This window comes from Ovis canadensis, chromosome 12 (assembly GCF_042477335.2).
Source record: "Ovis canadensis isolate MfBH-ARS-UI-01 breed Bighorn chromosome 12, ARS-UI_OviCan_v2, whole genome shotgun sequence".
Lineage (NCBI taxonomy): Eukaryota > Metazoa > Chordata > Mammalia > Artiodactyla > Bovidae > Ovis > Ovis canadensis.
Window position 1 is genome coordinate 30,036,446 of NC_091256.1, and position 25,778 is coordinate 30,062,223.

Genomic DNA, 25,778 nt, shown 5'->3' on the forward strand with positions numbered 1-25,778 from the left:
TCCTCCTGCCCCCAATCCCTCCCAGCATCAGAGTCTTTTCCAATAAGTCAGCTCTTTGCATGAGGTGGCCAAAGTACTGGAGTTTCAGCTTTAGCATCATTCCTTCCAAAGAACACCCAGGACTGATCTCCTTTAGAATGGACTGGTTGGATCTCCTTGCAGTCCAAGGGACTCTCAAGAGTCTTCTCCAACACCACAGTTCAAAAGCATCGATTCTTCAGCACTCAGCCTTCTTCACAGTCCAACTCTCACATCCATACATGACTACTGGAAAAACCATAGCCTTGACTAGACAGACCTTTGTTGGTAAAGCAATGTCTCTGCTTTTCAATATGTTATCTAGGTTGGTCATAACTTTCCTTCCAAGGAGTAAGTGTCTTTTAATTTTATGGCTGCAATCACCATCTGCAGTGATTTTGGAACCCAAAACAATAAAGTCTGACACTGTTTCCACTGTTTCCCCATCTATTTCCCATGAAATGATGGGACCGGATACCATGATCTTCGTTTTCTGACTGTAGTGCTTTAAGCCAACTTTTTCACTCTCCTCTTTCACTTTCATCAAGAGGCTTTTTTAGCTCCTCTTCACCTTCTGCCATAAGGGAGGTGTCATCTGCATAGTCTACTACTATTTACTCCCATCAGGGATAGAGTCGAAATTTTTTTCTACAGAGATTCGAATTTAGGTATTAATTTAATTCTAGATCTCCTATTCTAATATATTCCAACTCTCTGTTCATATTTTGCATCTTTTCATTTATTTTATTTACAATACTAATCATAGCTGCTGTTGCTGCTGCTGCTAAGTCGCTTCAGTAGTGTCCGACTCTGTACGATGCCATAGATGGCAGCCTACCAGGCTTCCCTGTCCCTGGGATTCTCCAGGCAAGAACACTGGGGTGGGTTGCCATTTCCTTTTCTAATGCATGAAAATGAAAATGAAAATGAAGTCGCTCAGTTGTGTCCAACTCCTAGGGACCCCAAGGACTGCAGCCTACCAAGCTCCTCTATCCATGGAATTTTCCAGGCAAGAGTACTGGAGTGGGTTGCCATTGCCTTCTCCAATCATAGCTATTTTATACATATATAATTTTCATATACAAATTTTGTGTATGTGCATATATATATCAAATATGTCTAGATTACTTGAGGATCTGTATTTTTTCATTTATTAAGGTCTATATTTTTGGTATTCTTGGTAATTTTGCATTGAATAGCAAACATTGTGAATTTTAGAAGTGTAGACTGTTGTTAATATTATCTTCTTGCAGCAAATATTTAAACTATTCTGGTAGAAAGACAACTTTTACTCTACTGGTTTCCCTGGTGGCTCAGATGGTAAAGCGTCTGCCTGCAATGCGGGAGACCCAGGTTCGATCCCTGGGTTGGGAAGATACCCTGGAGAAGGAAATGGCAACCCACTCCAGTATTCTTGCTTGGAAAATTTCATGGATGGAACCTGATAGGCTACAGTCCATGGGGTCGCAAAGAGTCGGACATGACTGAGTGACTTCACTTCACTTCACTTCACTCTACTGGCAGTTCAGATGAGTTGAGGTTTTACTTCCTGCTTTTGGATGACTGCTCTATTTCTCGTTTGTTCCCACTGCTACAATTTCAGCTGAACATCTGACATGTTTACCATGGGCCTTCCTCCTTGGTAGGCTCTAAACTCTAATTTTTTTGTCTTTCAAAGCCAAGCTTCCTCCACCTCCACACCCAAGACTATGCAATATAGGATTAAACAAATAGAAGGAAAATACAAAAGATAAATAAAAAGCTCATTGAAATGGTTTTTCTTATTTCTATTAACTTGATCCCATAAGTCATGGCAGTCCTAGTTAAATAATACTGTCTTGATACAGTCATATTATTAAGAAATTTTATCCAGCTTTTTATTTTTTCTCAGCAGGAGGATTTTTTGACATGCATCACAGCTGGAGTCAGGAATCCCTTGCAATTATTTCATTACATGTTTGATGCCTGATTTCATTGCAAGCTTCCAAGCTCCCTAAGGTTAGGGGCTGTGTCTGTTTCATCCAATACTGTTTCTAAAACACCAGTCATAGCATCTGGCATGCATGCGTGCTAAGTCACTTCTGTCCTGTCCGACTGTTTACAATCTCATGGAGTGTAGCCCTCCAGGCTCCTCTGTCCATGGGACTTTCCAGGCAAGAATACTCGAGTGGGTTGCCATTTCCTTCTCTAGGGGATCTTCACAACCCAGGGATTGAACCCGGGTCTCCTGCATTGCTGGCATATTCTTTACCATCTGAGCCACTGGGAAAATAGTAAAGATTCACAATACATCCAATAATGATCAGGCTCCTCCATTTAAAGGTGGAGGTAAAAAGCAGAGTCAAAAGTTTGAAAATAAATGTGCAGAAAACAGAAGGGGAAGTCTAGTGAGAAATATTTAGTTTATTTATATGTTTAAAAGGATATAATGATAACATTATTATTTAGGGGCACACAGTTGAGGATTAGAAATAGCCCTTCTTTTGAAAATTATTGATAATCTTAAAGGAAGCATTTACAAGAAAGCAATGGGCAAAAAAAATACAAGTGACAGATTAAGGAGTGATTTGTTAAAGTGAAAGTCCCTCAGTCGTGTCCGACTCTCGCGACCCAATGGACTATGCAATCTGTGAAATTCTTCAGTTCAGAATGCTGGAGTAGGTAGCCATTCCTTTCTAAAGGGCATCTTCCTAACCCAGGGATCGAACTCAGGTCTCCCGCATTGCAGGTGTATTCTTTACCAGTTGAGCCACCAGGGAAGCCCAAGGAGTGATTGGTAGGGGAGAATACTGACACATTGAAAGTGTCTTCTTTTTTAAGGAGCATGATAATGAGGAAAATACAAGAAATAGCCTTCGATTTATAAGTGTATGTTAAAATGTCAAGTAATCACTCACAATTCAGTTATGAGAGATAAAACATCTAAGTCTCTAGACAAGGAAGGTAACTTAAATATCGAACTTCATAGACTGAATAACATGAAGTGAAAAGTCAGAGAGATCTGGAGTAGACAGAGCTTATAAAAAGAATATCATCAAGATTTATGTGGTTTCAGCACATAAAATACATGCATGAGTGTTACAGCACATAGTTCAAAATCCTGAATTCCAAAACTCCAGCCATTAAATGCATATATAATGATGACTATTATGGTATTGTGTGCTAATCCTTTATGGTGATTTCTGCCTTGAAATCTTATGATAACCCACTTTAGAGATGAAGAAACTGAGCTGGAGAGTAGAGAAACGACTGAGGCAGAGTTAAACACCAGCGTGCAGAGGAACCAAATTTTAAATTTGGGGAATCTAACTCCAGAACCTGCACTCTACCACTGCTGCATTCCTTCTGAACAAGAATGTCGGTGTTAATACCACCATTGCCCTTAAAATAGAATTCAATCAATTTGATGCTGTTAATCCATCCACAGCATTGATCACTGTTGTTTCTAAGGCACTTCCAAGATTAAAAGTGCTTTTTATTGTACTGTATGTTTATTATGATTGCCATCCTAAACCTATCGCAGTAAGCCCTAATGATATGTATAGGTAAAAGTGTCAAAATATTCATTAACCTCAAAATTTAATAAACCTAAGGAGATCCCGTGTCTAAGACATATGTAACATCCCATTTCCAATAATATCATGTGACAGATACAGTGGGTGAGAAAATGACTCTACCTGTAATAACAGAGAAGTAACATCACCAGCAATTAAGGGCCATTAATAAGAATCTCGTTTTCCCTCTAGTACTATATAGTTTAAGAAAATATTTTCTTAAACATCTTGGGCCAACAGAGACTAGACAAATTGAGTTATCACTTTAAGCTGTCAGTATTTCCAAAAAGGTAGCTCTCAACATTATGTGATGTGTTCTAATGTATTGCAAATCTCATTATTAAGTAATTCTTATAGCTATGCAACTTTTCTTATAGATTTTTCATTTTCTATCCAACTCATTTAGCTAATTCTTGATTCAACATTATTGGACATCTGGTTTGGGTCCTATGACGTGCAAGGCACAAATGTTATAACTAAAGAAAACGGTCATAATTTCAGTCTATTTGGGATACAGATAAGTGATCAAGAAATTGTAAAGGTATATGATGAATGTCAAAATGAAGACTCTCGGTTTTTGTGATCATACGTTGGACAGGTCCCTAATCTAGCTTTGGTATGGGATAAGGGGAAACTTTGGGGAAGCAATTTAAGGAACAGCTCAGTTGACATTTTAATGATCAGTAGGAATTAATCATACCAAAATCCTCTTCCTAAAACACAAGAGAAGACTCTACACGTGGATGTCACCAGATGGTGATACCAAAATAAGACTGATTATATTCTTTGCAGCCAAAGATGGAGAAGCTCTATACAGTCAGGAAAAACAAGACCAGGAGCTGACTGTGGCTCGGACTGTGAAATCCTTATTGCAAAATTGAGACTTAAGTTTAAGAAAGTAAGAAAAACCACTAGATCATTCAGGTATGACCTAAATATCCCTTATGATTATACAGAGGAAGTGACAAATATATTCAAGGGATTAAATCTGATAGACAGAGTGCCTGAAGAACTATGGATGGAGGTTCATAACATTGTACAGGAGAAGGTGATCAAAACCATCCCCAAGAAAAGGAAATGCAAAGAGTAAAAATGTTGTCTGAGGAGGCCTTACAAATAGCTGAGAAAAGACAAAGGACAAAACCCAGCTACTAAAGGTGAAGGAGAAAAGGAGAGATATATGCATCTGATGCAGAGTTCCAAAGAATAACAAGGAGAGATGAGAAAGCCTTCTGCAGTGAGCAATGCAAGGAAATGGAGGAAAACAACAGAACGGGAAGGAATCGAGATCTCTCCAAGAAAATTAGAGATACCAAGGGAACATTTCATGCAAAGATGGGCTCAATAAAGGGCAGAAATGGTATGGACCTAACAGAAGCAGAAGATATTAAGAAGAGATGGCAAGAATACACAGAAGAACTGTACAGAAAGGATCTTCATGACCCGGATAATCATGATGGTGTGATCACTCATCTAGAGCCAGACATCTTGGAATGTGAAGTCAAGTGGGCCTTAGAAAGGATCGCTACAAACAAAGCTAGTGGAGGTGATGGAATTCCAGTAGAGCTATTTCAAATCCTGAAAGATGATGCTGTGAAAGTGCTGCACTCAATATGCCAGCAAATTTGGAAAACTCAGCAGTGGCCACAGAACTGGAAAAGGTCAGTTTTCATTCCAATCCCAAAGAAGGGCAACGCCAAAGAATGCTCAAACTACCGCACATTGCACTCATCTCACACACTAGTAAAGTAATGCTCAAAATTCTGCAAGCCAGGCTTCAGCAATACGTGAACCGTGAACTTCCTGATGTATAAGCTGGTTTTAGAAAAGGCAGAGGAACCAGAGATCAAATTGCCGACATCTGCTGGATCATGGAAAAAGCAAGAGAGTTCCAGAAAAACAACTATTTCTGCTTTATTGACTATGCCAAAGTCTTTGACTGTGTGGATCACAATAAACTGCAGAAAATTCTTAAAGAGATGGGAATACCTGCAGGGAGCCAGCGTGAGGAATTCCACCCGTGACAAGGTCATGCGGCAAGAGCTCTGATGGCAAGGCTAATCAGACCTCAGGATTTCCCCCTGGAATTTCCTGAGCATCCACCCCATCAAAAAATAAGAATCTGCCTGCTTTTCCACTCTTCTGACATTCTCTAGAAAAAGTCAATTCAGGGCCTTAGTCTTCTGCATTTGAAAGAGTGTTTCAATCCAAAAACCCCTCTGATGGCTTTCTAGCCTGCCTGTGATTGTTGGAGGCCTCCTGACCGCAGGAGGCACAGGAAGCTTAAAACATCCTATGAATGTAGGGGCTTCCGAAGAGTCAAAATCATTAGAATAGGACTGATTAAAGGTTTCATTTGTTGAGCCAATACTTGGTGCCAAATTTTCATATCCTTTATTTTAAGATATAGTTGGTACATAGAAAAACAAGTAGTAGACCTGGTATTAGCAACATTAGATCTTTGAGTTAAGTACCTTCTTTGTTATAACCCACTGCACCTTTGTTCTATAGAGATGTAACTTTAGTGCTTTAAGGAGATGCAGATTAAAGAAAAACACTTCAGGGGAAACGAAATTAACATTCATTAAGGAAGAGAGCCAAAAAGTGTTAACAAGCCTCTTGGCCAGAAGATAATGTAAATCACCTGAGACCTTTCGTATACAAAAAGATATACAGAAAGTCTGGGCTGCGAACGCTACATAATTTTGTATTACCCGTTGATCTCTATGTATAATCAAAAGCATAAAAGGCCTTGAAGGACAATAGAAGGAGAGCCAGTTGCTGGACTGGTTTCCCCCGTGTCTCCTCTTTATTCTAATTTCAGGCTGATTTCCCATCTGGGGCACGGAGGCTCACTATGTCTACTTACTTGTCCGGCTTTTAAGATCCGTAAGAGAGAGAGCCCAAGGCGGGGCACTCTCCGATATTCAAACAGGTGCCAGTGGCCTAACGTAGATGGTGCAAGCTCCTTGTCTGGAGCTTTATTGGTTTTCCACGTAACCCAAGTTAATCAGCCTCTTCTCTCCACTTAATCTTCCTACTACACTATTGTTTCTCAATCTAATCTTATATTAATAAACAAGTCTTTCCACGTCAATGCCGTCCACCCTTCGAATTCCCTGGATCCACCGGCAAATACCAGACCACCTGACCTGCCTCTTGAGAAATCTGTATGCAGGCCAGGAAGCAACAGTTAGAACTGGACATGGAACAACAGACTGGTTCCAAATAGGAAAAGGAGTACGTTAAGGCTGTATATTGTCAACCTGCTTATTTAACTTATATGCAGAGTACATCATGAGAAATGCTGGGCTGGAAGAAACACAAGGTGGAATCAAGATTGCTGGGAAAAATATCAATAACCTCATATATGCAGATGACACCACCCTTATGGCAGAAAGTCAACAAGAACTAAAAAGCCTCTTGATGAAAGTGAAAGAGAAGAGTGAAAAAGTTGGCTTAAAGCTCAACATTCAGAAAACGAAGATCATGGCATCCAGTCCCATCACTCCATGGGAAATAGATGGAGAAACAGTGGAAACAGTGTCAGACTTTATTTTGGGGGGCTCCAAAGTCACTGCAGATGGTGACTGAAGCCATGAAATTAAAAGACACTTACTCCTTAGAAGAAAAGTTATGACCAACCTAGATAGCATATTCAAAAGCAGAGACATTACTTTGCCGACTAAGGTCCGTCTAGTCAAGGCTATGGTTTTTCCAGTAGTCATGTATGGATGTGAGAGTTGGACTGTGAAGAAGGCTGAGTGCCAAAGAATTGATGCTTTTGAACTGTGGTGTTGGAGAAGACTCTTGAGAGTCCCTTGGACTAAAAGGAGATCCAACCAGTCCATTCTGAAGGAGATAAGCCCTGGGATTTCTTTGGAAGGAATGATGCTGAAGCTGAAGCTGAAACTCCAGTACTTTGGCCACCTCATGCGAAGAATTGACTCATTGGAAAAGACTCTGATGCTGGGAGGGACTGGGGCCAGGAGAAGAAGGGGATGACCGCTGGATGGTATCACTGACTCGATGAACACAAGTCTGAGTGAACTCCGGGAGTTGGTGATGGACAGGGAGGCCTGGCGTGCTGCGATTCATGGGGTCACAAAGAGTCGGACACGACTGAGCGACTGAACTGAACTGAACTGAAAGGAACATTTCATGCAAAATGGGCACAATAAAAGACAGAAATGGTATAGACCTATTAGAAGCAGAAGATATTAAGAAAAGGTGGCAAGAATACAGAGAAGATTCATTTTAAAAATTTCTTAATAACCTGGATAACCACGAAAGTATGATCACTCACCTAGAAACAGACATCCTGGAAAGTGAAGTCAAGTGGGCCTTGGGAAGTATCACTACAAACAAAGCTAATGGAGTTGATGGAATTCCAGCTGAGCTAATTCAATTCCTAAAAGATGATGCTGTGAAAATGCTGCACTCAATATGCCAGCAAATTTGGAAAACTCAGCAGTGGCCACAGGACTGGAAATGGTCAGTTTTCAGTGCAATTCCAAAGAAAGACAATGCCAAAGAATGCTCAAACTACCACACAACTGCACTCATCTCACATGCTAGCAAAGTAATACTCAAAATTCTCCAAGCTAAGCTTCAACTGTATGAGAACTTAGAGCTTCCAGATGTTTAAGCTGGGATTTAGGAAAGGCAGAGGAATCAGAGATCAAACTGCCAACGCTCGTTAGGTCATAGAAAAAGCAAGATAATTCCAGAAAAACATCTACTACTGTTTCATTGAATATGCTAAAGCCTTTGACTTTAGGATCACAACAAAGTGTGTGGATCACAACAAACTGTGGAAAATTCTTCAAGAGTTGGGAGTAACAGACCACCTGACCTGTCTCCTGAGAAACCTGTATGCAGGTCAAGAAGTAACACTTAGAACTAAATATGGAACAACAAACTGGACCAAAATTGGGAAAGGAGTATGTCAAGGCTGTATATTGTTATCCTGCTTATTTAACTTATATGCAGAGCACATCATGTGAAATGCAGGGCTGGATGAAGCACCAGCTGGAATCAAGATTCTTGGCAGAAATATAAATAACTTCAGATAGGCAGATGATACCAACCTTATGGCATAAAGCAAAGAGGTACTAAAGAGCCTCTGGATGAAAGTGAAAAAGGAGAGTGAAAAAGCTGGCTTAAAATTCATCATTTAGAAAACTAGATCACGGCATCCGGTCCCATCACTTCATGGGAAATAGATGGAGAGACAATGGAAACAATGACAGACTTTATTTTCTTGGGCTCCAAAATCACTGTGGACAGTGGCTGCAGCCATGAAATTAAGAGAAGCTGGCTCCTTGGAAGAAAACCTATGACCAACCTAGACAGCATATTAAAAATCAGAGACATGGCTTTGCCAACAAAAGCTGTCTAGACAAAGCTATGGTTTTTCCAGTAGTCATGTATGGATGTGAGTGTTGGATCATAAAGAAAATTGTGCACCAAATAATTGATGTTTACACACTGTGGTATTGGAGAAGACTCTTGAGAGTCCCTTGGACTGAAAGGAGATCAAAACAGTCAATCCTAAGGGAAATCAATGCTGAGTATTCATTGGAAGGACTGATGCTGAAGTTTAAGTTCCAGTACTTTGGCCACCAGATGCCAAGAGCTGACTCACTGGAAAAGACACTGATGCTGGGAAAGATTGAAGGCAGGAGAAGAAGGGGATGACAGAGGATGAGATGGTTGGATGGCATCACCAACTCAAAGGACATGAGTTTGAGTAAACTCGGAGATTGTGAAAGAGAAGGAAGGCAGGCATGCTGCAGTCCATGGAGTCACAAAGAGTTGGGCACGACTGAGTGACTGAACAGCAACAAAGGTATTAATCAGGTAATAAAAAAACAGAAGAAGAAGAAGTGCTTGCTACTAAAGGATGGCATTTCAAGCAAAGGTATCAGTATCTTCAAAGACCTAGGCCTCCAAGAAAGTGTGGTATATTCAAGTAGCTGGGACTGAAAGATAGACACACACCTGGAGAGTAAGCTAGGAAGTACACAAAGAGGTGAAGCTGAATGGTAAGAAAGTAAGCAGAAGAGAGTTCATGGGGCGTCTTATTAAGAAACTTAAAAAAGGTTTTAAACAAGAGGATGATAAGAAAGGTGATTAATTTGAATAAATAGTCTGTAAAGGAGTCACAGTTTTGGCTTAGAAACCCACAACATAGACCTGGATGAGGAAGTAGCTATAGGGCTAGTGGATATTTCCAAGAAATATATACATCGAATATAATGGCTGGTGGAGGACCAATTAACAGACCACGAGGAAGGGAGTGAGAAGCACTGTTCAAAGACATTTCCCAGGTGTCTGTCTCAGATACCCAGTTATATTCACTTTGGTAAACAAAGTGGTAAACCTAGAAGAAGGAACAGGCTGGAGGAGGGCCAGGTATGAGGAGATTGAGAAGCCAAGAAAGAGGCATCTACATTTGTTTTCCATCTTCTGCCCCATTTAATGGGAGAAGCATTAAATTATCCATCTTTTTAAGCTTCCCACAAGTCCTAATCTTTCGTTTATCACATTCTCCTATGACCCATTTTATTTGTGAGGATGACATGGCCACCTCTGCCAGATGACTTATCACCCAAATGACTAAGCAGGTATATCTTCTCCCTTTTCCTCCTCCTGCCTTTCTTGTGAGGTTGCACTTAAAGTCAAAGAGACTCCAAAGTGAGACTGCGCCGTAGTCCAGAGAATGTTCATAACTGAGTTTCCTTTCTTGAATCTCAAAACAAATACCTGAGGGATATGTTTGTAAGCTTCCTTCAACGTGTTCTTCATAATATCACTTGATATTTCCGTACTGCAATGGAGCTCTTCATGCATGATCTTATAAACATTTCTTCAGACCACTAAAATTCAGGTTTTGAAAGATCCAGAATTTTGACAATGATATTACTGGAATTCTTTCTATCTGATTGGAAATGAAGTTGATATTTCCCCAAAATATTTTAACCTACAACTATATATATATTTTTTTCAAAAACTTTAAATTGCAGAAGAGTAGATTTACAGAGTTACTTTTTCTGCTGTACAGCAAAGTGATTCAGATAAACATATAGACACATTCTTTTTTATATTCTTTTCCATTATGTTTTATCACAGAATATTGAATATGGTCTCCTATACTACATAGTAGGACCATTTGTTTATCCATCCTTCATATAATAGTTTGCATTTGCTATCCCCAACCTTCCAATCCCCCAACCCCCAGTCCCTTTGCAACCAAAAATCTGTTCTTTATGTCTATGAGTCTGTTTCTGCTTTGTAGATAAATTTTCATTTGTGTCCTAGTTTAGATTTCACATAGAAGTGATCTCATATAGCATTTGTGTTTCTCTTTCTGACTTACAAAGTTAATCAATATTTTTTGAATGTTACATTTATCCTAACTGATATAAAATAATTTTAACTACAGATCTTTAAATATGTTTAATTTATTCTGAGAAAACTCATACAAAATTATTCATTTTATTAAATCAAATAGCAATCACCTTTATAGACACTAGTTTTGCCATCACTGCTAACCATTAGGATTCTTTTTCCACTGTAAGTTCCTTTCCACCCATTTAAATTGGATGGAAAGAGAACTAAAATTATTCTCTTATTAACGCTGAATGTTTTTAAGAGACAGGAATATTTTTCTTTCACAATGAAGCCTTAAAGAAGATCCCAAAATGGCCAACATATTGTAACAAAAAGACACTGGCCAATGTAAGTACTATAGGTAAATTTGAGACTACTAGGCAACCTGGGAATGGGGCGGGAAGTGTGTGTTTGAGAATGTGGAATGAGTGCGTGAGAACACGTGTACAGTAGTATATCAGGCAACAATACATCTTGATTTGGTAATACAAGAAATGGGGGAAACCAGATGCTTTCAGCTGGTTAAAAGAGCATTAGCAGCTAACAAAAATAGTTTATTGCAGGGAAAAGATTATTCTGTCGTATTGACATGGTCAATGTTGGGTTGGATTTCTGGCCACCGAAGACTGTTGAGCAGAAAAGATGCTATTTCAATATATTTGAAGTTATCAAGCATTACTGTCTACTTTGGTGTGTTGGTTTTTCACTCTTGCTTCTTCTCTCTGAGCTCCTTTCTACTATCTGAGCTCCTTTAGGCTTCCTAGCTTTAGGAAGAAAGAAAAATGTTTCATTAATTATGAAATTATGTACTAATCTGTTTTAGAACCAAGGAGAGGCAAACTTTAGACTAGGAATAGGCAAACTACCAGCCTGCTGCCCATTTTTGTAAAGAGAATCTTTTTGGGACATGGCTCCCTTCTTTGTTCACACACTGCGGATGGCCGCTTTCATGCTACCATGATAGACCTGAGAAGCTGTGGCAGAGGCCTCGTGGCCCATACGGTCAAAACCACTGTCTGGACCTTTAGAGGAGAACTTCATAACTCTCCGCTCTAGACTGATTTGAGAGAAGTTTACAGAAAAGGAAGGGTTCTTCATGCAAAGGCAAGTTTGCAATTTCATTCATTCTGACCATCTCAGCAAAATCAAACCCCCCAAAAGGTATAAAAATTTTGATGAGACAAAAAGTCCTGGTGGAATGATTGTTTCATGAACTCAGAGATAAAATTCTGAAGTGAAACAACTTACTTGCAGACCAACCTACTGTTAACTTTCCAAACACAAAGCAACATTACAGAAGTGTGCTTCAAAATTAGTCACCTTAAAAATGCAAGGTTAAAACAAATGTAGTCCTCTGAAGCCAGCCTTTATGATGAATACAGAAAAAACACAGTCTTCTCCCATCTTTCAATATTATCTGAAAGCATGTCTAAGAGCTTACCTCTCTACCAAAGGTAATAAAAATTAAACAATCTTAATAGTCATTTCTATCTCTAGTTATCATGGGTTTGACTTCTTTTATTCTAAGAATATGCATTTCATCCTTTTCCCGCTTAGTCAATAAAGATGAGCTCAACAGACAGTCACATCTCTTCTGATTCACATCAGAAACACCCATGGACTCTCATTATTGCTTGAGCTCCATTTCTTTACTTTGCTTCCAAGTTCTACATTCTTACTCTGCCTTTATTTTTCTATATCATTATTGCCTGCTTGTTAAACTGGTAGGCCAGATAGTTGATGCATATATTTGCTTTTCATCAAAAGATTTGGTTGAAATCTAACATCAAAGCTTAAATAAATTTGTGGTTTAAATATGCTTTGAAAAGACTTGGCATTTTATTTAGTATTTTCTTTCTTTTCTTTTAGAATTTTCTGGCAAAACTACTTGTTCCTAGACAGAGGAAAACAAATAGTGGGACACCAAGGGTATTGAAGGTCAGAATTAATATGCTTTTACTAATTAGTGTATCTGAAGAAGTTTGCCCTACTTATACCTTCATTATAACTGCTTAGAATCAGCTTTCCTTTAATGTGGTGTTTTAGTGTCTCAGTTCACTAAAAATAATATAAGAATAATAAAGCATAAATATAGCAAAAATATAAAATATATGCTTTTAAAAGATATTGATTTGGGGGTTGCATTTCTCTCCTTACGAGTCAGTAATTAATTGTATTTCTGGATCCTAAAGCATTTAGTTCAGCCATTTTAGGCAAGGCAAATACTAAGAGACAAAACTGTAAGACAATCATTTGGTGTCCTTGAACGGCATTATTATGAAGAAAGTGTACAGAGTTCTCATCTGCAAGATATTCAACATCAGTAATCACATTTTTCATGAAGACAAATAAAAGGGAATTACATCCAGGTGCACATGTGTGCTCATCTCCCCAGTGGGTTGCTACAAAGATCTCCCCAAAGGCAGTTCCTGATTTCTGGGCAGGGTCACCAGTAAAGGCAGTATAAAAGGCTGGTGTGATTGGCATCTGGATACTACAATAGTCAAACCTTCCCCCAAATGATCATGGACCTGTTTTTGCTAATAGGAAAAAAAGTGACAAGGAGAGAAAGGGTCACCTTTGGAATGCCAATCTGAGCAGTATTATAGTTTGCTATTTGTACCAGGTTCCGTTTGGATTACTAGTGAAATTCTTTTTGTAAGTGGATTTACTCTGCAATCCTGAAAATAAGCAAAAAATTTTTTTTTCTCCAGAATTGCTCTGTTACTGTTTTGGAAAGACAAAGTACTGTTAACCCCATGCAACCAGGGGAATAATTCATTATGAGTGTGCACACTATTTTCCAGTTCTAAAATTACGATCATGAAATTATGTTGAACTTAGGTCTTATTTAAACCCTCTGATATAACCCAAGATTTGAGTATCCATTTTATATTGAGCAATTTTCCCCATATCACTCAAGTTATTCCTAGAATTTGCCCCATAAATTATTTGTATTAGTAGAGAAAAAGAACAAAATTATGTTAATCCTAAATTGTGAATGTGGTAGTTTGAGCTTTCTTTGCATTGCCTTTCTTTGGAATTGGAATGAAAACTACCTTTTCCAGTCCTGAGGCCATTGCTGAGTTTTCCAAATTTGCTGGCATATTGAGTGCATCACTTTAAAAGCATCATCTTTTAGGATTTGAAATAGCTCAGCTGGAATTCTATCACCTCCACTAGCTTTTTGCATCCTAAGGCCCACTTGACTTCACACCCAACTGGACTGAATCATAGAAAAAGCAAGGGAATCCCAGAAAAACATCTACTTCTGCTTCATTGCACTAAAACCTTTAACTGTATGGATCACAAAAAACTGTGGAAAATACTTAAAGAGAGGGGAATACCAGGCCACCTTACCTGTCTCCTGAGAAACCTATATGCAGGTCAAAAAGCAACAGTTAGAACCAGACATGGAACAATGAACTGGTTCAAACTGGGAAAGGAGTATGTCAAGGCTGTATACTGTCACCCTGCTTATTTAATTTACATGCAGAGTAAATCATGCGAAAGGCTGGACTGGATGAAACACAAGCTGGAGTCAAGATTACCAGGAGAAATATCAATAACTTCAGATATGCAGATGACATCATGGTGATGGCAGACAGCAAAGAGGAACTAAAGAGCCTTTTGATGAAGATGAAAGAGGATAGTGAAAAAGCTGGCTTAAAACTCAACATACAAAACACTAAGATCACGGCATCTGGTCCCATCACTTCATGACAAATAGATGGTGAAACACAATAGAAACAATGACAGACTTTATTTTCTTGGGCTCCAAAATCACTGTGGATGGAGACTGCAGCCATGAAATCAAAAGAAGCTTTCTCCTTGGAAGAAAAGATATGACAAATCCAAACAGCATATTACAAAACAGAGAGATCATTTTGCCAACAAAGGTGCATCTAGTCAAAGATACGGTTTTTCCAGTAGCCATGTATGGATGTGAGAGTTGGACCATAAAGAAGACTGAGTGCCAAAGAACTAATGTATTCCAACTGTGGTGCAGGATAAGACTCTTGAGAATCCCTTATACTGGAAGGAGATCAAACCAGTTAATCCTAAAGGAAATCAATGCTGAGTATTCATTAGAAGGACTAATGCTGAAGCTGATGCTCCAATCCTTTGGCCACCTGATGCAAAGAGCCAACTCACTGGAAAAGCCCCTGAAGCTGAGAAAGACTGAGGGCAGGAGGAGAAGGAGATGACAGAGGAAGAGATGACTGGATGGCATCTTCAACTCAATGGACATGAGTATGAGCAAACTCTGGGAGACAGTGAATGACAGGGAAGCCTAGAATGGTGCAGTCCATGGGGTCACAAAGAATAGGACATGATTGAGAGACTGAACAACAACAAATTGTGAATATATTATATGAAAGAATGACAACAAAACAATTAAATCTAAGTGTTTTTAATCTCACAGTAATGCCTCAGTAATAAATTCTATTTTGAACTTTTGAGCCTACTTAAATATCCTATGCTTATCAATTTGGAATTTTAGAAGTTAAAGGATTGACCCTTCAGTACAAGCCTCAGGTTAACAGATGAGCATGACTAGACCCACATGAATGTAGTTTATCTAATGTCTCAACACTAGGTAGATTAATTCAACTGTTTTCAGTAACACATTAAATATCACATTTTAATATAGAAATTGCATATTACTCATGCCCCAGATATGACATTTAGGCAAACATATGTGCAGCAGCAGATGAATTAACAGAATAATGATTTTACAAATTGCAGAAGATTTTATAAAATCTGTCTCATAGTAGGTATTAATAAATATTTGTTAAATGAGTAATAGCTGATAGCTAATATTGAATGACTATAAACTTATCTATGTGTGCCAAGTTTATTGGATGAGCTATCCCATTTAATCCTAATCTGTTTGCTTGATATCAGTATTGTAAGTAGTATTATGTCAATTTTAATAAAAGGAAAAAGAGGCACACAGATGATTAAGTGGTTTGTCTGATTATATTTAACTAATAAATAATGGGGCTTAGATCTGCAACATATCTGTTAGTCTGTTCCCAAATCCCTTATTCTTAATTGTAAAGAAATGGGGGGAGGCATTTATACTATGATGCAAACGACTGATAATATACCCTTCCTAAAAATTAGACTTTTGAAAGAATATTTGTATCAGAAAAGAAAAGGACTAATGACAGATTGTAAAAAAGATTAATCTGGTTCATTTTTTCAACCCCAAAGTAGACTTTGACAGAGTTCATTTACATTACTAAGCTTAATGACTTCTATATTGAGCAACATAAACATATATTCAAATATATGAATAGATATTTGAATTGTTTTCATTCTACCATTTGAGGTAAAAATATTTAAAGCAAATATATGGAAGAGGAGGGAGTTATATATAGTAATAAGATAATTTATACTGAGACTTTCAACATATTGCTATGACCATGAAATATGTTGTGAGTATATTTACAAACCCTATTATTGATGGATGAAATCTCACATTTTTCTTGTATAAAATATGTATGAAAATACACATCATTGTATGTTTGTGTTTGAGTTATTTGATATCTCCATTCATATTTCAGGAATCATTTTTAGTTAGAGTTTGAGATTTTGAACTGAATCAAAATAAAAGACATCTGAGTTCTTCTTATAATTATTCACTTTTAAATATAATTCATCATCTTAGAGATGTCCTGCTGCTGCTAAGTCACTTCAGTCGTGTCCAGCTCTGTGCGACCCCACAGATGGCAGCCCACCAGGCTTTCCGTCCCTGGGATTCTCCAGGCAAGAACACTGGAGTGGATTGCCATTTCCTTCTCCAATGCATGAAAGTGAAAGTGAAGTTGCTCAGTCGTGTCCGACTCTTAGCAGCCCCACGGACTGCAGCCTACCAGGCTCCTCCGACCATGGGATTTTCCAGACAAGAGTACTGGAATGGGGTGCCATTACCTTCTCCTTAGAGATGTCCAGGATTTGCTTATTAAATTTCCCTCATAATATAGAAATTGCATGAAATTTATAGGAACATGAGTTGAAAGCATTGTTTGACACAGAGCGCTTCAGCACATTTAAAATAATTTTGTTCAGTGTTAGAAAAATCTAGTTTTAGGAACCCTGTAGAATTAATTGATATAGAAAAAATAATCTCACTCCCAGAAATCTTTGGGGATACAAGTAAATAAATAATGCCAATACTACTATATATTTTTGTTACTTGAAAGGGCTTCCCAGGTGGTACTGGTGGTAAAGAATCTGCCTGCCAATGCAGGAGACATGTTCTATCCCTGGGTCAGGAAAATGCCCTGGAGTAAGAAATGGCAACCTCCTTCAGTATTTATTCCTGCCTGGAGAATTCCATGGACAAAAGAGCCTGGCGAGCTATAGTCCATGGGGTCGCAAAGAGTCAAACATGACTGAAGCAACTTAGCATGCACATTGCTTGAAAAGCCAAAAACTAACAGACAAATCCAAAAAGTTTAGCAGTGTTGGGTAAAACCTACTATTTCCCCTTCTACCCTCTTTTGTTACTTTCAGACACTTGGTCTGTTCTGTCTCTAAAGAACTGTCCATGGTTGCTCACTCCCCGTCTGGCAAAGAACCAGCTTTTGAGCCAGAAGACTCCAAATTCACATTTCAGTTCAGCAGCTGTGACAATCTGGGGGACCCAGTTACTGAAGCCTCATTTCCTCATAATCCAGGAAGGGGAAAATATCTCCCATGGTTGTAGAAGGAGTGAATGACAGACTCCACAAGGAGAATAAATGTGCGATGCTAACTACACCTTTCCACATAAGAAGATACAAATTAAAGGAAAGCCATTAAGTTACTTTTGTAAACTTATCTTGGCTCATTGATTGGATAAATTTAGTTAAACCATGACCCAACTCAATAAAAGTATCCAACCAAACCTGCCAGGTAAGCCTAAGGGTCAAACCAATAAATAACTTGATGGAGACCTGGTTACTTTCAAAGTTAAGACAACCTTCAAAGCAAGCCGCACGTGCGGCTCATACAAAGGAGCAAGCGAGGCCCCAAAACATGCCTAAATACAGGAGAACTACTTACTCTCCAGGAATCACCAAAGCTCCCGGGAGTCGTTCAAGCCAAAATTGTGATCTCCCTGCCTTGTCCTTCAGATGATGTGACTCCAAACACATTTTCTGTGCAGCTGGAGGCTTTGTTACAGACAGAAGGATCCTGCTTCATAAGGCCCATGTTTACGGCCTAACTTTTTTAAAGAGGAATTTGGAAAACTTCCCAGACGCTGCATCTGCCCCTAGCCTGTGCACCTCGGAGTCTAAGGCCGGCGAGGGAGGCGGCGCAGACGACTAAATTTATTAACGGTGGATGGGCCACTCTGTCTTCACAGCAACAGCAGTAGGTGATCCCATCGAAAATCTGTCTGCTGGCCAGCTAGCAAATCCAAGCTGACATGCCTGCCGCAGCGCTACCCAGATGAATGGCAAGAAGGCTGATTCCTCGAAGAAACACACCACAAGCCAAAGGCCAGACCAGGAAGGCCGTTCCAGCTCCATCAAGAGAAAGTCTTTTACTTTCTACCCACAGGTTCTTTTCTAGATACCTATGTTTCCTTTTCATTCCTTTCTTTGACTTTTATGAATAGTAAGCAGAAGTTGACTGTTGTAAGGGAGCTCGGTGATCGAATTTCTAATTCTCAGGGAGGAGCTGGATGTACTAGGCCAGTGGTTACTCTTAATATATTAATCTTAATATATCACAGCTAGAGCATAATCATGATTCATTGCAAACACACATCAGCAGCCAGTCTCACATAAAAGCAAACTATTTATGACTTTAAGTAAAAATAAAATGACACACAACCTATGTTTCAGAGCTCAAACTCCATTTCACTGTCCTCAACATATGCAATATTTGAAAGTCTAGCTATTGCTCCAAAATTAGGTTCTCAGGAGTTAAATTAATATCATTCTGAGTTTATAGAATCATATATATTATACACTTTGTAAATTCTTTAAATAATGGTAAATGATGTGTTATGAATAGTTCCTATTTTGTATACCTACAAACAGTGCTTCTAAAAACTGTAATTCATAAAGCAAAAGACTTCCAGACGATAATACCTGTAAGATCAGGAACTGAGCAAGACACACGAGGTTAGCTCACACAGTGAGGGTTGGATCTTGTGTTAGATGAGTTGGGAGATTGGAATTGGCGTATACACACTATAATACTATGTATAAAATGGATAACTAATGAGAACCTACTGTATAGCTCAGGGAACTTTACTCAGTTGTCTATAGTGACCTAAACTGTATGGCAGTCCCAAAAAGAGGGGATATATGTGCACATATAGCTGATTCACTTTGCTGTACAGCAGAAACTAACAAAACAGTGTAAAGTCACTATGCTAGAATAAAAATTAGTTGACAAAAGAAAGTAGAAAAAAACAAGAAAATGTTTATATTTTACTGGAGATTTTTGCACGGATTTTTATTTGAAAAATATCGTATTAAAATATTATTTCCATGAACAATGAGTTTTTGGTGCCTTAAATATTGTGCCTCACTTGCCTTACTCTACTTCTGACCCACAGAAGGTAGGCTTTCCCTGAAATTACTTTTTCCCATAATGCTCTCAATAGAACATAGGGTATGAACAGTTGTTACATTTTTTAAAAAAACAGTTGCACCAAATAAGTACTAGGAATAGCTAGTTAATAAAGTTAAATAGACTTCTTACACCTCTTTTCAGAGACTGTAATAACTCAATGTGTGCTAAGCATCTCCAATAGCATGGGGGCATTTCTCAAACTCATTTGCCATGGAACTCTTTTCCACGAAGGAAGTGAACACTCTAAGAAACACATTCTGGTATACAGCATCCAAGAATCATGTCCAGCACATACTTTGATCCAATAAGGCTACCTTCCCACATCATTTTCTTTATTTTCTTTCCTCCACTTACCCCTCTTTTCTACCCCTCCCCTGCCCCCAGAATACTAAAAAGTATCTCAACACAATCAAGCTAAAGTATAAAAAGACTATATTAGCATCTCTATAAACAGGCATAGTAAAAACTCATTGTAAAGGAATATTGGAATAATAGAAAACACTTTGGGGCTTAAGTGCCTCATAAGGAAAGTGACATCAAGCACACTTACCCGTGAAGTCTGTATTGACTGGGTGAGTGGAACTAGGGAACTTATAATATCCATGTCCTGTGAAGCGAGTCCCTTTCATCACCGTGGCCCTCGGAGCCGGTAGAGATGGCTCCCTCCTTTCCACCTGATACACAGGGGAAGGTCCGTTCTGCTCTTCAGGTGCCAGCCACTTGAGATGCATGGTTGTGCTGTTGATTCCTTCAACCAGAGGCGGCCTCAGTTGGGCTGGTGCTAAATATTAGAAAACCCTTGTTACTTTCAAGAACTTGGCTTCCATCTCTAGACACCGATATGTACATATATGTTCCCAAGCACCTGGGTACAGCATACTCCAAATCAATTATGGTCTCAAGGATTTCTATGGTTCTAGAAGCTGAAAACTCAAGATACAATTTGTATTAAAGGCAACTAAAGAAAATTTAGATGACTAACAAATATTAAACAAAGTTTTACTAAACAAAGTTTTTTCTTGTATTTCCTCTATTCTTTCTTGCTGCCTAACAGACACTATATAGGCTATTGCTGCCCCACCCAGATTCCCTTTCCCAAGCAGGTGCTTCAGTGCTCCATCTTCTGTGCTTGGCCTTTAGTGGCTCACGGCTGCTCCATTTTCTAGACAATTGCCCTGCCTGAGTGGAAGCTACAGGATCCCTTGTGATTCCTGCAGCCAGTGTCACCAGCCAATGGCTACTGACCACAAAGGGCAGAGTCCCTTGTCTTAATGTGGTATCAATTCAGGGCTGCAAATCAGGAAGCCAAACAGACAAAGGAAATGTTTGAAATGGGCTAGTTAGGGAGACGAGAGAAAGTATGGGGACAGAGAAAAACCAGGTGGGGGGCGAATGGTCACCTGTTCATGCCAGCCAATGGATGACTCAGGAATGATGACCCAATGTCGCCAAATCTTTTAGTTTGTTTTTTAAAAAGTCATTTTTTGTGTAATTTTCTGATTTTTTAAAGCTTAAAAACTGGTCTAAATTAAAACAAACAAATAAGCAGAAGCTGCTCTGAAAACTAAACAAAGCATCCACGTGGAAGAAATGAGCCTGAGAGCTCAGGGGGTTGCAAACTCTTCTCTGGGCACCACAGACTTTGGGCAGCCTCAAGGGTCTTGAAGAGACCACACGATCACTAGCAGGAGCCTGAGCCTTGGGCAGTCAGTTCCCCATGCTCACACGCACGCTGGGGCCACAGCATGATCTGAGGTTCAGGGACACTGGAAATTCTGTGGAGCCTCCTGGCAAATCTTCAGAGGGATAGATTTAAGACTTCCCTTCAAACCTACTGGAAATGGATCAGATTAACAACTGAGTTGTTGAAAATGAAGGCCCATTTTGATTTTTATTTTCTTAAAGTCTGTACGATGAGATTCTCATCCAGTGTAAGTGTGTCAGCTGGATTTGAGGGGTGAAAGTGAAGAAAAAATATCTCATGTCATAATCACCGAGCTTATTTACTATGGACCCAAACTAAAGCTGTGGACTGTAATTTACACTTGTATTAACACAGCCTTTTATAGGCACAAAGTCTTTGTCTGTTTCAATAAATGTGAATTAAAATGATGTGAATAAAAACGAATACCCTTAAACCAAGAAAAGAAATTCACCTTAAATCAACTTAGAACAATTACCATTTGTTACTTTCTAGAAAGCTTGGCCAGTTTTCTAAAGAGAAACAATTGTGATTCTATTTTCATGTTTAGTAAAGAAGAAAGTGGCTGAGCAAAAAGTTTAACAACTTAGATAATTAACAATTTTGTTCATCTTCTGCCACTGTGAACTATGTGATATTTTTATTCTTATATAAATTTATGCATGATTTCCTTTACTACTCTTTGCCAAAAATGAGCTAAATGGTGGGCTCTCAGAGATTTCATTCTATATGCTATGATTTCTCTTCAGAATAATCCAAAACAAAACAAAAAGCTAAGCCATGCAGAAATTTCTTCTCTCACTAACCTCACCTTCAGAGTTTGGAGTTCCATCTTTCTATTAAATCTTCAGCAAGCCATCACTGGCTATAAGCTTAACTGGGAGGAAAGGACAGACAAAGATTTCCGAGTTTGGGGCTAAGAGAAGCAATGAAGGACCAATTCACTCTTTTTAGAGTGTCTAAATTTTGCTACTTGGAAGCACAGAAAAGGACTTTTGAGTATTTCTGCTGTGTTTTCGGTATTCCATTTACGATTCCCTAATGATCTAGGATACAGGCTTGAATGTTTTAGTTTGAAAAATATCATCTATTTCAGAGATGTTCAATTGAACTTTCTCAGTGAAAATATTCTCTATTTGTACTGTCTAATACAATAAGCACTAGCCATATGTGATTACTGAACACTTGATGTGTGACTATTGAAACTCAGGGCTTGAACTTTTAATTTTATTAATTTTAAATTTAAGTAGCACTATATATAGCTACCATGTTGAACAGCAAAGACTTAGCAAATCACAAATTATATATATTTGATGTACTGAAAATAAAAATTTCATTTTAACTATTTCATGATATTATGACTAAACCTCCTGTACTTAATAGTAGAAGAATTTTATTATTTCTTTTTATCTAAAAATTTTAATAAATTTTATTGGAGTTTAGTTGATTTACAATGTTATGTTAGTTTCTGCTGTACAGTAAAGTGAATCAGTTACACATAAACATACATCCACTCTTTTTCTAAGGTTCTTTTCCCATATAGGGGCTTCCCTAGTGGCTCAGATAATAAAGAATCTACCTGCAATGCAGGAGATCCAGGTTTGATCCCTGCATCAGGAAGATTCCCTGGAGAAGGAAAAGACAACCTACTCCAGTATTGTTGCCTGGAGAATTCCATAGACAGAAGAGCCTGGCGGGCTACAGTCCATAGGGTAGCAAAGAGTTGGACACGATTGAGTGACTAGCACCATCACTTTTACTTTCCCATAGAGGTCATTACATTGTATTGAGAAGAGTTCCCTATGCTATATAGTAGGTCCTTGTTAGTTATCTGTTTTATGTATAGTAGGGGATATATATCAACCCCAATACCCCAATTATCCCTTCCCCTTTTCCCCCTGGTACTCCAACGTTCATTGCAGCACCATTTACAATAGCCAGGACATGGAAGCAATCTAAACATCATCAAAAGAGAAATGAAAAAAGAAGATGCAGTACATATATACAATAGAATATTACTCAGCCATAAAAAGAATGAAACAAGGCCATTTGCAGCAATGTGAATGCACCTAGAGGATTGTCACACTGATTGAAGGAAGTCAGAGAAAGACAAATATCATTTGATAGTGCCTATATCTAAAAAAGATGTTACAAATGAAATTGTTTACAGAGTCAGATGTAGAAAACAAACTTATTTAAAACCAGCTTCATTCTCAAGGTCCCATTTGTTTGACATTTGATACTCTTATTTTATTCCAGTCACTCAGCTGGAAGGAAATAATGAAGCTTTGTACCATTATTTTATTCAAAACCCTTTCCCCAATGATACATCATCCATAATCACTTCTTAATCAAGAATATAATTTCAGAATCAAACAAAGCAAAAGGAATGCCAGCAACTCAGTAGTTTTTTTTTTGGGGGGGCGGGGGTGTTTGTTTTAATATCTACTAAAATTGAGAGCATGCAATTTTAAAAATATGACAAAATGATTATAATCAATAAGGACAATTCTGCATTGAGAATCCACTAAAATTAATGTTGACTATTTAAACCCTAACAAGTAGTCAAGCATCTCTTCTAGACTCACAGAATTATTCCACTGAGCAACGACAATATTCTTAGGAAGTCAACTACAGAGGAGGGGAACTAGAATGTGTGTGTGTGTGTGTGTGTGTGTGTGTGTGTATTTTATTCACTTGTTTAAAAATAAATAAACGCCTCTCAGCTGTCTCATAGAGTTTCACTTGGAGTCTCCAGCCCACCGGAAAGGATGAGCATTTAGTCATTATCTTCAGAGTTCCCTTAGTATCAGAAAGGGAATTTTCAATCAACTAAATGAGACTGGTCTCATACACATTCACAAGTATTAACAGAATGATAATAAGATAAACAGATACTCCCGAACTATTAAACACACACATACAAACTTAGACTCACTAAGAGACCAGGGAATAAAAGATTAAATCTCAAATCACCAAAGTGGATGGATTACAGGTATAAATTTGTTAATCACAAAGCAATAAATTAAGAGACATTCTGGGATTATGGAAACTCATTGGAACCTTCTAGAGATTCTATTTCACATTTTTTTTAAATCCAAATCTGCATGATTTTAGAAACACACTTCAAAATTATGTGCCTCATGTTTCTCTCAGACAATATAAGAATAAATTTTCAGTAAGACACCTTGAAAATAAAAGTTTTTAAAAACAATATAATTGTGTTAGGTTTTATAAGGCAAATTTCTACGTAAGTACAACGCACTGTTTTTACTAGTCAATAAAGTATCTTTCAGATTACATATCATAAAATGATTCAATTCATTCACATTCAGAATCTATCTGTATTTACTTAGAAAATTCTCTTATAAATGAAAACTTCAATATCCATCATTTCAAAGAATAACAAGATACAAATCCTGTTTCCACTTGGAATAAAATTACAATGCTCTTGTATTTTTTGCATTAACTCTGTAATCCAATTTCTAGTCTCGCTCTTCTACTTATAATCATTCTTTTACAAAGCACTCTGTAATATATATTCTTTTTTATGCAGCATGTATTACTTTATAATCTGATTAATAGCATACCATAATGCATAAATTTACACTTGCAAAATTTATGTAGTGTGGAGTTTGAGCATCTTAGGATAAGAACTGAAGACTAAATGAGCAGAAGCTCTTGCTGATGACACCTCTTTAAAATCGAATCCATGTTTTCAAGGAAGAGTTTGTTGTCTCTGAACACTGCATGGCTGTGTCAATATCTTAAAACATCCTCAACTACTAGGAAGATGGCAATCTAGGAATAAACAGCCTTTCCTCATTTCAGGGGTGTAAGGGGAACACTAATATATGACATCCTCAGGCATCTTGCCAGTGAAAAATGATTCTGACTTTTTCTCAGAGATGCAAACCGTCACAGGAAATTGCCAAATGCTGCTAGCCACAAACACCTGTGAAAAAGGGCACTGGGAGCAGGACTCAGACATGATATCCAGGTTGATCACGAAGCCATGATTTTCCAGTTAGCAAGCACTCTCCAGTCAGAGTCAGAAGAGGAAAAGATTCTCTTCCTGACTTTCCGAGATCTCCCAGCACTCAGATGGACCTTGTTGACTGGTCTATTCTCTGGCTGAGGAAAGAATAGCATCAATTTTCCCAATCTCTTCTTTGTTTACTAGTCTCCTTCAAGAGAAAAGATGTATTGTGGAACTGATCTGGAAAGGAGAAAACTTAGGTTCTATACTGGTCCTTTAAGACCCTACTTATGGAACATTGGCTAATCCATTATTTGGCCTCTCTGTTAAGTATTTCACACATTCATTTTTTGGAAAAAAAAAGTATATTGACATTTAGTTGATGTACAGTATTATATAAGTTACAGGTGTACAACAGAGTGATTCACAATTTTTAGAGACTATACTCCATTTACAGTTATAAGATATTGGCTAAAAAAAAAAGATATTGGCTATGTTGCCTGTGTTGTACAATATATCCTTGTAGCTTATTTTATACATAATAGTT

General features: G+C 38.1%; 1 protein-coding gene and 1 non-coding gene across 2 annotated transcripts in view; one reads left to right on the forward strand and one right to left on the reverse strand.

Moving 5' to 3' along the window:
- USH2A (usherin) overlaps positions 1-25,778 on the reverse strand; it is a 939,490-nt gene that overhangs the window by 646,838 nt on the left and 266,874 nt on the right. Inside the window, exon 20 of the mRNA XM_069544562.1 lies at positions 20,101-20,331. Coding sequence (XP_069400663.1) covers positions 20,101-20,331 — 231 coding nt within the window. The remainder of the gene's footprint in view (positions 1-20,100; positions 20,332-25,778) is intronic.
- On the forward strand, positions 1,321-1,392 carry TRNAC-GCA (transfer RNA cysteine (anticodon GCA)). Its single transcript has one exon. It is a non-coding gene; the product is annotated as a tRNA-Cys (tRNA).